General features: G+C 44.5%; 1 protein-coding gene across 3 annotated transcripts in view; it reads right to left on the reverse strand.

Moving 5' to 3' along the window:
• The window catches only part of ZNF236 (zinc finger protein 236), a 274,436-nt gene that overhangs the window by 25,594 nt on the left and 236,020 nt on the right, over positions 1–12,822 (reverse strand). For all 3 annotated transcript variants that reach the window (XM_040353869.1, XM_040353871.1, XM_040353870.1), the window contains 3 exons: positions 11,405–11,530; positions 7,267–7,461; positions 107–236 (listed from right to left, as the gene is read on the reverse strand). In XM_040353869.1, the coding sequence (XP_040209803.1) occupies positions 107–236; positions 7,267–7,461; positions 11,405–11,530 (451 nt within the window). The remainder of the gene's footprint in view (positions 1–106; positions 237–7,266; positions 7,462–11,404; positions 11,531–12,822) is intronic.

Consider the following 12,822-nt stretch of genomic DNA (forward strand, 5'->3'; position numbering starts at 1 on the left):
GCAGATTATTACAGTGCTGGGATAAATAAATGTGATTGCGGTGCTGGTTCAAAACAGGACTCAAGAGGTTGATATCTCAACAATCTCACATTAATTCTCAAAATACCTGTGTGAATGCGGCTGTGTCTTTCAAGTTGACTTGGTTTAGCAAAGCCTTTGTCACATGTATCACACCTAAATAATTTTGGCAATTGAGAATTTCGAGAAGGCCCAGGCTGATGTGTTTGCATGTGATCCTGTTAAGAAAAATACAAACAGAAAAGTTTAAACATTATCTGTTTAATTTACAAAAAATGGGAGTAGAGATAAGGCGTATTTGGAATTAAATTACCATAAACTGTAAATAAAAGCAGGCACTGTTTTAGGCCGCTTGGGGTATTGTTTTCCCCAAAGAAGCAACACATACATAATTTTTACATCATGAGGAAATCGTCTGCATTAATTCACTGACATATAACCCATGTAACTTTGGAATCACCAATATTATATAGTATGATATAGTGTTCATAAATCATGCACCGTTTTAAGAGTTTTATGAGCCACTAACGCCTGATGGCAGATAGCCCAAGATACCCCCACACACCTGGTAAAGTACGCTCTCACCAGAAAGAGTGGGACCTTGCCCTTTAAAACCATAGGCTTGAATGATTTAACTGGCGGATCCTTTGAGAAAAATAGTTGACCTGGATGCTTCATGGGCTCTTCTGGCAGCAGAAACCAGGATTCCTGACCTGCACCGAAACCTCAAGTAAATTCTGACCTCCTGAACTACAGAGTTTGTAGCAATTTTTTCCCTGTTCTGATTCAAGTGATTCTTGTCGAAGTGATAGGAACCAAAGAAGCCACCTTCTGAGTCAAAGGACTACGTTTTTAGAATTGGTTCAAAAGGTGGCTCCTGCAAGGACAGCCAAGACCAAGCTCAAGGTCCAAGGGCACAAGGGTGTTATCAGTCAAGGCCTGTGAGGAGGGAGCAGGTGGCCGCACAGACACAAACAGCCTGGCTCTGGACTGAGCCCACATAAGTGCCCCCAAAGCTTGCTGTGGGTGCTCTCGGAGAAGAAGAGGAGCCAAGATTGCTAGCAGGTGACCCCAGAAGATGAGGTTCCGGTCTAATTTGTGCACAGAGCAAGCAAGTATAACATGTTTTTTTTAAATAAAACAAAAAACAAAAACAAAGCTTTACAATCACTTTAAAACTGAAGTTCAGCTAAAAAAAATATATATATATATATTTTTGCTGTGACTTTCCAGTGCTGCAACGGTTAATGGCTTTGGGTTTTTAGGCAGAACAGCCGTACAAATGACCTGTGAATAGCGAAGTGAATCCTGTTACTCTTTAGACTCTAAAGCTGGGTATACATGTTTTTTTTTTTTGTTTAACCAGTGGATTGAACAAAAACAAAAAATAAATAAAAAAAGTGACAGATCCCTGCATCAACATTGGCCGCAAGCTCTATTCAAATTCTGGTTTTCCAGCAAGACTGTTTGTCAGAAGATGGTCGTTAGACTGCCTGCTGTTGAACAGACAGTGGTACACATGTACCAAAGGTCAGCAAGTAAATCGTGTTACAAGCAGTGAAATCAATAAAATAACTTTTCACAGGGGAGGAAGAAGGGGACGTGTTCCTGTCAGACCATTTGTACTGCTGTTCTATCTGAAGCTGTGAACCATTGCAGAACCATTGCTGTTCAGAGATAAGAAGAGGACAGGCATCCCTATAGTGATGATTTCTCCAGAATCCAGCTGCCTGCACAATGTGTCACATACTTTATTACAGGTAAGTCATGTGACTATACCTGTAGGTTTTTTTTGTTGTTTTTTTGTAGCTAAACTTAAAGGGGTTGTAAAGGTAAAAAAAAAATCCCTAAATAGCTTCCTTTACCTTAGTGCAGTCCTCCTTCACTTACCTCATCCTTCGATTTTGCTTTTAAATGTCCTTATTTCTTCTGAGAAATCCTCACTTCCTGTTCTTCTGTCTGTAACTCCACACAGTAATGCAAGGCTTTCTCCCTGGTGTGGAGTGTCGTGCTCGCCCCCTCCCTTGAGGGGGGCGAGCAGGAGAGTCAGGACGCCCACTAACACACAGCTACTTTCTCCATCTGCAACGTAGAGAGCGTCCTTACTCTCCTGCTTGCCCCGACACTTGACACCAGGGAGAAAGCCTTGCATTACTGTGTGGAGTTAAAGACAGAAGAACAGGAAGTGAGGATTTCTCAGAAGAAATAAGGACATTTAAAAAGAAAATCGAAGGATGAGGCAAGTGAAGGAGGACTGCACTAAAATAAAGGAAGCTATTTAGGGAAAACAAATGTTTACCTTTACAACCCCTTTAAGCTTCCACAAAACCCCTAAACTGAATTGTTTATCTGAACCTAGCATCTTCATAGAACCTAACTCCTAACACTTGCCTTAAACTACAAGAAAAATGTGTATACTAGAACAAAATATTATATTTTCACAACATAAATACTAATCACAGATGTACTAGGGGAAAAATAAAAAGTTTGGGGCCAAGACAAAGCAACATGCTGAAAATAATCTTCCCTACTGATTGCTGTAAAAGGACAGACCTGAGGACTGTAGAGATCATATTAGGTTCCCTGGAAGACAAACGATGTCTTTGGCAGGGGGCATGGTCTGGCGAGCAATGGCATAGGTTGCATTTAGTGTGAGCTAGCTCCGCTGCTAAAAATCCTGTTTTCCCAATCCTGCCTGCATCCTGGCCATCCTGTGTCACCATCTCTATCCGGGCACTAATCCTGTCTTCCCTGATGTCCCTGGAGCCTGTCGGCCTGTTAGATCACCTGCAGCGGTGTGGATTCCGGGCCCTGGGACTGGTTTAGGAAAGGCCGTGGCTTCGGCCTGTTCCTCGGAGCGGCGGCCATCTTGCTCCACCCGGCAGCGGCAGCCATCCTGACCTCCCTGACTGCCCAAAGCTCTCTCCCCCTGTGGATTAGCCTCTGGACTGATAGGGTGTTCAGGCTCGGTGTCCAGCGTAGGAAAGGCCGCGGATTAGGCCTGGGCGCCGGAACGGCGGCCATCTTGCTTCACCCGACGGCGGCACAGGCAAGCTCTCCTGACCACCCATCGCTGACCCACCACCTGGAGCGGTCTCCGGACTGCCTGGGACAGCTGCTGCAGTAAACCCCCACCCTGTACCTGCTGTAGGACGGGCGCGGATTGGCAGCCATCTTGCTTCACCCAGCTCTGGTAAGCTCTCCCAGCCTCCCTGTATTTCTAGTGTTCTGCATCCCCCTTGGAGCGGCCTGTTTTTTTATTGCCCCCCTCATCCACGCCCTGCCTCTGGTCTGGGGACGATCTGTGGCACTGGTCTAATTCCCGGAGCGACGACCATCTTGCTCCACCTGGGGCCGGGCTGGTGGTCCACACCCCAGAACAGCGGGGGAACATGTCTCCACCAAAAAGGACCTCTGAGGCAGTGGACAAATTGGCGAAATACCGCCATCAAAAACAGGACCCGCAGGCCAGGGATGGCGGCACCGCGTGCTCCGTGGTGGACCTACAGGGCGCGGACACAGCCAAGGTCCTGGATGCAATTGCGATGATGCAGGGGACGCTCACTGGCAAAATAGATGAGGTCAAGATTGACATCTCTCTGCTGCTCCAGGACCTGTCCAATGTAAAAGACAGGGTCACCGAAGCCGAGACACGCATCGGGGCGGCGGAGGACATCCTACACCCCCTGAGCCACACCACAGAGGAACTACAGCATCAGATCCACCAGTTACACGCTCATCAGGATGACATGGAGAACCGCTTGAGACGCTGCAACCTTCAGTTCATTGGATTACCTGAAAGGGCGGAAGGTACCAATCCCGCTGAATACTTAATCTCTCCTGATTCAACATTTTGGAAGAGAAGCCTTTTCCGTCATGTTCGCGGTGGAACAGGCGCACCGCATCCCAGCTAAACCTCCACCTGCGGGAGCCCCTCCCAGGACCTTTATCGCCAAGTTTCTTAAATTTAGAGACAGAGAAAAAATCCTGCGTCTGACCAGAGAGAAAGGTAACATCGCCCTGGGCAGCGGCCATGTCGCAGTGTCCCCCGACTTCTTTAGTGAAGTATGCCATGTGGTTCCAGGCCAGATTGAGAGTGGAGGAGAACGGCAGAGCCCTAATCTTTGAAGACCCGGTGGCGGCGGCACGCTGGTTGGATCAACGCGGACGCCCGGATGGATGAACGGGTCCTTGGCCTGCTACTGTGAGTACTGTTGCCGCTGCTAGATATTGGCCGCCCCCCTCTTTTTTCTCTTCTAAGTGTTCCCTCCTGTTGTGGGGGGATGTTATCACAGTACCATGTATCTTCATGCTCAAACCCCTCCCCCCTATCTATATACCCCATGCATTACTTAATGTGCGTCCGGAGGCTCCCCCCCTTTGGGGGTCGCGGGGACCGATCCTGATACTCCCCCTTTGGGGTGGAGGGTCTCAGTTTGTTTATACTCCTGGACACTCGGTGGTGGGCCTGGAGCTGCTTGGACTGTGGAGGATGTTACCTTGTGGTTTTTTTTTTTTTTTGCCCCCCGCAGCACTCCCATAAGGCGGAAGCCCTCAAAACTTTCATACATCAGGATGACTGTGTATCCTTGCAGCGGGAGTCTCACTCAGACGGAGAGAGTGACACATAGGACATGTCACGTGCCCTAGCCTTGCTTCAAACAGTGAATAATCGCCCCCTTTATGTTTGCAACCCCTTTTTTTCTTCTCATTGTTTTGGACTATCCTACGCATCATACTTTAAGTACTGTACCTCCAGCTAACGTTGAAGGCTGGATGCTGATTTATATGAAGGTTGCAGGGGAATGTATGCTTCCACCAAGTTGGGGAGGTGAGAAGCTGGGAGGGAAGGATAATGCCTGATCCCTTGGTCTGTGCATTGGGATTGTCAGCACCATTGTGCACTTGTTATTTACTTGGAATGTTTTTGAATATGCACTTATCACATATGCAACATGTATGTTTAGTTACGTGGGGGGTGCTCTTTCAGATTGTGAGAGTGCAGCCCTGCCGACCCGTGCGCAATTTTTGTGCGAATACTCGCCATGGCAAACATAAAATTTATGACGTGGAATATGCGGGGCATGCGGGATAAGATTAAAAGGACAGTCGTGTTACAATATTTGAAGGGGCAGATGGTTGATATTGTCGCACTGGTAGAAACCCATGTCACAGGCCACTTACAGGCGGCCCTGATGCGGCCTTGGGTGGGGTGGGGTTACCACAGTACTTACACAAACATGTCTAGAGGGGTGTCTGTACTGATAGCGAAATCCACACCTTTCAAGTTGGTGTCGGATCGGCAGGGGAGGTACCTTTTTCTGCATGCAATAGTGGGGGGGATCCCTTGTTAATATTGGCTAGCTATATCCCTCCTCCATACAGCTCGGACGTGGTTACAGAGGGCCTTGCATTTATAGCGATGTACCCGTCCATACCAGTAGTGTGAATGGGGGATTTTAATAACACAATAACTCCATCCCTGGACCGCCCAGCACAGGCTGAGCCTAGACCTGGTGAAGCTCTGCATACTAGACTGTACCGTACGCTGACTGACTTTGCCCTTATTGACGTTTGGAGACATGCTAACCCCACAACTAGAGCATACACTTGCCACTCAGTAAGTCATAATACCATGTCCAGGATAGACTTCATACTTGTTTCCAGGGCCCTGCTGCCAAAAGTCACAGGCTCAGGATTTGCTCCCAGGATCCTGTCAGACCCCTCTCCGTGCTGGCTGGCTGACTGTGTCCCTGCAGGCGGCCCCTCCCACCAAACGTTGGCGACTGAATCCGCATTGGTTATCCCTTCTAACGGATCACAACTCCATTGGTAGGTAGTTGCTTTTCTTTTTGGAAGGGATACAGGGATCCCCTGTCCTTACCACACACTGTGATGACTTTAAATCGCATGCATGTAGAACATTGTCCTCCAGAATAAATAGGCTAAAACGAGAGTCGAACACTGTACTTCAACTCACGTCCGACAAACTGCGGGACCTGAAAGAGGCCTATAGTTCCAGCCCAACCCTTGAAAACCTAGACAGTTAAACTGCAGACCCGCCTAGTCACACAACTGCATACAGAGAAGGCCAAACAGCGTGTATTTTTTTGCAGGCAGAGGGTGTATGAACAGGGAGAGAGGGCTGGGAGACTACTGGCATATCTGGCTCACATGGATGATAAGCCCTCTGTAGTTGTGTCGCTTAAAGACCCAGACGGACACAGTATAACAGACCCAGGACAAGTCGCGGCTCAATTTCAGCAATTCTATAGTGACCTATATAAATCCCGAAATACGTACACGCAAAGGGAGATTTGTTCGTACTTATCTGCCATACAGTTCCTACGGCTGAATCAGGAGCAGGTGGAGCTTCTTGCTGCGCCCATAACGGCACATGATATTGCAGGGGCGGTAGCTCAGCTGGCCAAATCTAAGGCCCCAGGGATGGATGGTCTTCCAATGGATTTCTACGCGACTTACTCAGATATCTTAGTCCCCAAGCTAAAAGCCCTATACCTATCTTTGACCTGAACTCGCTTCCTGAGTCTATGCAGGAAGCCCAAATTATAGTACTCCCCAAACTGGGAAAAGACCCTCGCTATCCTGAATCCTACCGGCCGATTTTGCTCCTACAGGTGGATATTCAAATTTTTAAGATGTCTTTGGCAAAGTGATATTTCTGTTGTGGCATTCATCCACAAATGAAATACCCTTTTTATATGAACAGACCTGGATTTATTTGTGGTAAAACCAGGCTGATTAAGGCTGAAGTCCAGAAATAAGTAAAAATTTGCAGTGGTTGCCCCCATACTCCTAGTGTAAGACGCTTGTCAAGTCTAAGGGGGAAATTGACAAGGCTCTATTGCTCACTCTATTCCTCATTCTGGTCAGCTTCAGTGCTCTTGTACTCCCTAATGATCCGGTCTGTAGGTGGCCCTCAGCGGCCTTATGTGCAATGTAGTGCACCTCAGAGAGAAGGTGAGAGCTGGACTGGTTGTACAGATAGAGAGACTGCTAGAGCAGGGAATAAGGTATTTATCCTGAGTCCAGTACCCCTAGACTTAAAAAGCATTTAACCCTTGCAGTGATGGGGGGCCCCAGTGCAAGGGTAAATTTGCGTGATTCCTGGTGTTCAGCTTTAAGTTTCTGATGTAACAAAAGATGTAAAATAAAGACTACAATATTAACACTACATATCCCCTTAATAGGAGTCCTATAAAATCACTTCCAGTGATACAAGCCTACCTTTAGATGTGATGCTCTCTTAAAGGCTTTATTGCACAGGTGGCACACATGAATCTTTTCCTTCCCATGAGTGTCTTTGCCATGATCTGCCAACATGGAGGCAGAGGAAAAGTAATGATTACATTCAAAGCACTCGTATATTCTGTCCTGCTTGTCTGCGTCGCTACCTTTATCTATGTGTGCGTCATCTGTAACCTACAGGAAAAACAATCATTGACTGTAAAACTGTATCACTGGCACACCTATTTCCAGCATCACCAATAAATGTCAAATGTTTTAAAAACGTATAGTAAACACATAAAAAACATTCTGGCCAATGTATATGGTATATTTATCTCCCATATTATTTAGTAATTCAGTGGTTTTGAGCAAACATCATTAAGACAAACCATAGTCAATTACCATCATGCCAATTTGCCTGTTAAAAAGAAATCAAGAAAAGAGGGTGCACCAGCCTTGTGCATTATCCTTTGATAAATGTATTAAAATAAAAAATGAAAAACTATTCACAAGCATGTGAAAGAACACCACAATGTAAAAGCCTTCGAACGGCGGCAATCGGTCTGATTACAACAGTCTCCAGGTGATTGGACACGAGGACCACTGTTGGATGATGCGTTTCGAAGGGATACCTTATTCCTCAGAGCCTAGTAGTGCGAAGGAAAAAGGTATCAGTGGTCCTCATGCCCTCTCCTTCATCACCTGGAGACTGTTGTAATCAGACCAATTGCCGCCATTTGAAGGCTTTTACATTGTGTTTTTCTCTGAATGTTCATTCACAAACTGAAGCATAGTAAATGGTTTACTATGCTTCAGCTATGAATGAACACGCTGAGTGATCGCTACCGATCACTCACTGTGTTCCTTTAGAATAGGAAGAGGTTGGTAAATTAAATATTTACTGGCTCCTTCCAAGCTCTCCATCAGCAGCGTCTGGTGGGGGGGGGGGAGAGGAGGGAAGCCAACAGCGCCAAGGAAGGGAGGGACACAGGAAGCACAAGGGGCACCGGGGAGCTGAAGGAGAAAGAACAGGGACAGGAGGGGTGTCATTTACTAAAACCGACCCCCTTTCCTCCTGCATCTGTTCAGCAGGGGATCAGTACCAGTAAATGCTGCCCCTGCCTCCCCTCATGTCCAAGTTCCATTGGTCACCAAAGGAGGATCACGATCTACCCATCACCTACCCAATCGGTGTGTAGATTGCAATCAGCAGGTTGCTGACCCCTGCTGTAACTCAACCTGGGAGCTTGTAAACCCTTATTATTAAAATGTGACATAACATGCTGCTGTTACATTCAGTGCCTTGAAAATGTATTCATGCCCAATAAAATTTTTCACATTTGTAAAAGGTACAACCAAAAATGTAAATGTATTTTATTGGGATTTTATGTGATAGACCAACACAAAGTGGCACATAATCTGTCCACAGAACAACTATTAGTTATGCACTCCACAAATTTGGCCTTTATGGCAAGAAGAAAGCCATTGTTGAAAAAAAAGTCATAAGTCCCATTTGCAGTTTGCCATGTGGGGGACACAGCAAACATGTGGAAGAAGGTGCTCTGGTCAGATGAGACCAAAATTTTACTTCATGATCTAAAAGCAAAACGCTATGTGTGGTGGAAAACTTACAATGCACATCACCCTGAACACACCATCCCTACTGTGAAACATGTAAAATATATATATTTGTAAAAAAAAAAAATTGAACACCATTTATCATTTTTTCTTCCACTTTGCAATTATGTGCCACTTTGTGTTGGTCTATCACATAAAAAAAATCTCAATAAAATACATTTAAGTTTTAGGTTGTAACATGACAAAATGTGGAAAATTTCAAAGGGTATGAATACCTTTTCAAGGCACTATAACTAAAATAATGAAGTGTTCCTTTCAGCGAAATCCTCAAGACCAAAGTACAGATAAAAGTTACGCAGGACTGGAATGCTCAGATAGTCTGTTTGGTCTGTGGAATTTTTTTTTTTTAATTGGGAAAAACCTACAGACCTAAAGCTGTGTAAGGGGCCCCAAAAGTTTTGATGAATGCTCTGTTCACCCTCGGTATAATTTGTATTTATTACACTAAATAGGAAAAAATAAATGAAAATTAATAGCCAATACCAGCAATCGGCAAGAATGATAAATAAAAAAAAAGGATAAAATAAGATCATTTTTGAGCGAGTGTTTAGGGGCAGAATAAGGGACAGGGCAGGGTAGGGCAACTGGTAGTGAGTAACTCTTAAGGCCTGGCTAGTAGCTCAGGACTTGAAATGAGCCCTGATTTAAACTCAATACAGTTAAGAGAAAATGAAATGAAAAACTTTTAGAATTTGAATTTTGCATATTGTTCTGTCTCAATTTACATAGACGATACTGCTTAATACTGTCTTTAAATGTATTTGCTCTGTTGGATCAGCACTACTTATACAATCGTTGAATTGCTATGGCTATACACAAAATACTACACCTGCTATAAATTCATAATACCCCTCAATTTACCTTTAGGCTACTTTCACACTGGCAGTGCCCGGCCATTAGCGATAAAGCGCAGCTCGTTTTTTTTTTTAAGCTGAAAATTGGTCTGGGCAGGAGGGGGGTTTAAGTGCCCAGTAAGCAAAGGTTAAAGGAACAAGCTTGAAAGCTGTATTTATCATTATCATTTTCTATCATTCAGGTTTCACTATATAGATAATTAACATGAATAAAGCCAGAGAAGTAAAACAAGGCAGAACTATAATCGCATTAATGGGATCAGGATGACAGTCCTGGATCCTTCAGTTCCTGATATTTTTTTTTTTTTTTTTAAACAAGTCAGCAATGTGAATTTTAATAATTCTGCCATCACAGAATACAAGTAACCTGAATTTTTGGAGCTATATTCTCAGTTTTCTCCGTTCTTCTGGTTACCCATGCAGCCTATTAACATAACTGTGTGCTGTACAATTCCCACCTTTGAAAGCAAAAGATGGGAGAACTCAGAATGTGACCTTGTCTGCAATCTCACAGGCTTGGTTTCAGAACACAAAGATAGAGACACCGTAGGGACTTGGCAGAAGTTGCAGAATGAATGACAGGATGTTACAGACGCACACACCCCAGATGATGTTCGGTGGACGAAACGCATTGGGTAATGTTGGTGGCAATTGCTCTATACTTTTTAAGAGACAAGTTTGTTTTATTCGATTTCTTGTAAGTGTGAACCCCCCCCCCTTTTTTTTATAAAAAGACTATACAGTCTTACACTATGCAGATTTTATTTATCTTACATGTTTTATGTCATGGAACAACTTCACATTTGAGATACACTTGCTGTTTCACCACAGAGTTTATCGTTTGAGGAAGGATTACCTGTTCCTTATTGAAGTTTATCCTCCAACCTCTGCCTTGTATGGATGTTTTACTTTGAGGTTTTTCCTCAATAAAGCCTGTTTGATCCATGTGCTATACAGTACATGGGTCCACCTTGTCTGGTAAGCGTTCCAACCTTACTTTTCTTTTGTGTGCACTTCATGATCAAGTATATAATGCATTAAGGTGAAAAAACATGAGGGTTTACAACCCCTTTCAATTGATAGTAAAGTCTTGTTTTTTTTTTTTTTAACAACATACACATTATACTTACCTGCTCTTTGCAGTGGTTTTGCACAGAGTAGCCCAGGTCCTCCTCCTCGAGTCCCTCGCCAGAGGTCCTGGCCCCTCCCTCCTTGCTATAGGGCACCCGAGCTGAGCCGCTTCTCTGTGTGTCCAATTAGAAACAGAGCTGTGGCTGGTCCCCACCCCGACCCCTGTATCCACATTGGCTCACTGACTGATTGAATGGCGCCCATGGCTGTCTCATCCAATGAGGGACAGTCCCCAGACTTTGTGGCTCTTGTGCCACATTGCTGTATTGAGATGGGGCTCAGGTACATATTAGGGGGCTGCTGAAAACAGAAGGTTTTTTATCTTAATGCATAGAATGCTTTTAGAACCACTTTAAAGCACTATTAGTGCAACTCACTAGAATTGTACATGTGGTGGTTGCATTTGTTTTCTTCTTTAGGATTTTTTTTTGCTTGTATAATACATAACACAATCTAAGGATAAGGGATAGTACACATTTTTTTGTTTCTGTTGTTTTTAAGAGACAGCAAAGTACCTGGTAATTGAGATCCCTAGTGCTGGAAGGCTGTCCTCCATGACTAACCAATATGACCTGTTGATTGCCAGTTCCACTTTGTCCCGATATGCTGTTATCAGATAGAATGCCAGAGAATTGTTGGCTCTGTTGAGAAATCAATTATAATTTAAAAATTCAGCTCTAAAACAAGAAAATGTGTATCTAAAGCGTTGTACACACTATGGCCCGGATTCACAGACATCGGCGCATTTTTAGGCGGGCGTAGCGCATCTCAGCGCTACGCTGACATAAAGCAGAGAGCCAAGCACCAAATTCACAATGCAAATGCTCCCAACGTTGCGCCGGCGTAACGTAAATTCGTCGACGTAAGCCCGCCTAATTCAAAGTAGGTGGAAGGTGGGCGTGATCCATTTAAATGAAGCGTGACCTCATGCAAATGATGGACCGAACGAACGGCGCATGCGCCGTCCCGTGGACGCATCCCAGTGCGCATGCTCAGAATCACGTCGGAAATACTCCTTAAGATACGTTGTATCTCGAGATATGTTGCTTAAGTGCTACGTGAATCCGGGCCTATTTGTTTTCTTTCATTCAATCCAGTGAACTGAATGAAAAGAAAAAAAAAAATGGCAGATCGCTGTACTAACAAAAGTGATGCTAGAACAGAAATCTCCACACCCTATTGTGTTCTGATGGAGAAAACCTCCCCACCAAAAGTAAAACTATTTTTCAGAAAAAAAAAATGATAATAATTGGCATGTGCGTATGTATTCACCCCCTTTGTTATGAAGCCCTAAAACAGCTCTGGTGCAACCAATTACCTTCAGAAGTCTTAATTAGTGAAATGATGTCCACCTGTGTGCAATCTAAGTGTCACATGATCTGTCATTACATATACACACCTTTTTTGAAAGGCCCCAGAGACTGCAACACCTAAGCAAGAGGCACCACTAACCAAACACTGCCAAGGAACTCTCCAAACAAGTAAGGGACAATGTTGTTGAGAAGTGCACGTCTGAGTTAGGTTATAAAAAAATATCCAAATCTTTGATGATCCCTAGGAGCACCATCAAATCTATCATAACCAAATGGAAAGAACATGGGACAACAGCAAACCTGCCAAGAGACAGCCGCACACCAAAACTCACGGACCGGCAAGGAGGGCATTAATCAGAGAGGCAGCACAGAGACCTAAGGTAACCCTGAAGGAGCTGCAGAGTTCCACAGCAGAGACTGGAGTATCTGTACATAGGACGACAATAAGCCGTACGCTCCATAGGAGTTGGGTTTTATGGCAGAGTGGCCAGAAGAAAGCCAATACTTTCAGCAAAAAACAAAATGGCATGGTTTGAGTTTGCGAAAAGGCATATGGGAGACTCCCAAAATGTATGGAGGAAGGTGCTCTGGTCTGATGAGACAAAAATTGAACTTTTTGG

This window comes from Rana temporaria, chromosome 5, assembly GCF_905171775.1.
Source record: "Rana temporaria chromosome 5, aRanTem1.1, whole genome shotgun sequence".
NCBI classification, from domain to species: Eukaryota; Metazoa; Chordata; class Amphibia; order Anura; family Ranidae; genus Rana; species Rana temporaria.